Below are 265 nucleotides of genomic sequence, written 5' to 3'. Positions count from 1 at the left end.
CCGAAATAGCTGAAGCACAGGGTGGAGGAAGGGACGAGCGAGGGCTCAGGGTGCTCCACTGACAGCAGCCCTTTTCCTCGCCAGCCTCGCCGGCATCTCCCGCAGCACCACCGTGGTTGTCGCCTACGTCATGGCTGTCACGGAGCTGAGCTGCCAGGAGGTGCTGGACGCCATCCGAACCGTCCGGCCCGTCGCCAACCCCAACCCTGGCTTCAGGCAGCAGCTGGCTGAGTTCGGCAGCGGGGCAGCCCGCCAGGTGGGGCCC

At 67.9% G+C, this 265-nt stretch overlaps 1 protein-coding gene across 1 annotated transcript in view; it reads left to right on the top strand.

The window, feature by feature from the left end:
• The first annotated feature begins 91 nt into the window (after positions 1-91).
• DUSP15 (dual specificity phosphatase 15) overlaps positions 92-265 on the top strand; it is a 676-nt gene continuing 502 nt past the window's right edge. Inside the window, exon 1 of the mRNA XM_010132149.1 lies at positions 92-256. Coding sequence (XP_010130451.1) covers positions 131-256 — 126 coding nt within the window. The 5' untranslated portion in view covers positions 92-130. The remainder of the gene's footprint in view (positions 257-265) is intronic.

This window comes from Buceros rhinoceros, unplaced genomic scaffold (assembly GCF_000710305.1).
Source record: "Buceros rhinoceros silvestris isolate BGI_N320 unplaced genomic scaffold, ASM71030v1 scaffold27192, whole genome shotgun sequence".
Lineage (NCBI taxonomy): Eukaryota > Metazoa > Chordata > Aves > Bucerotiformes > Bucerotidae > Buceros > Buceros rhinoceros.
This window is presented reverse-complemented; position numbering and strand designations above follow the sequence as displayed.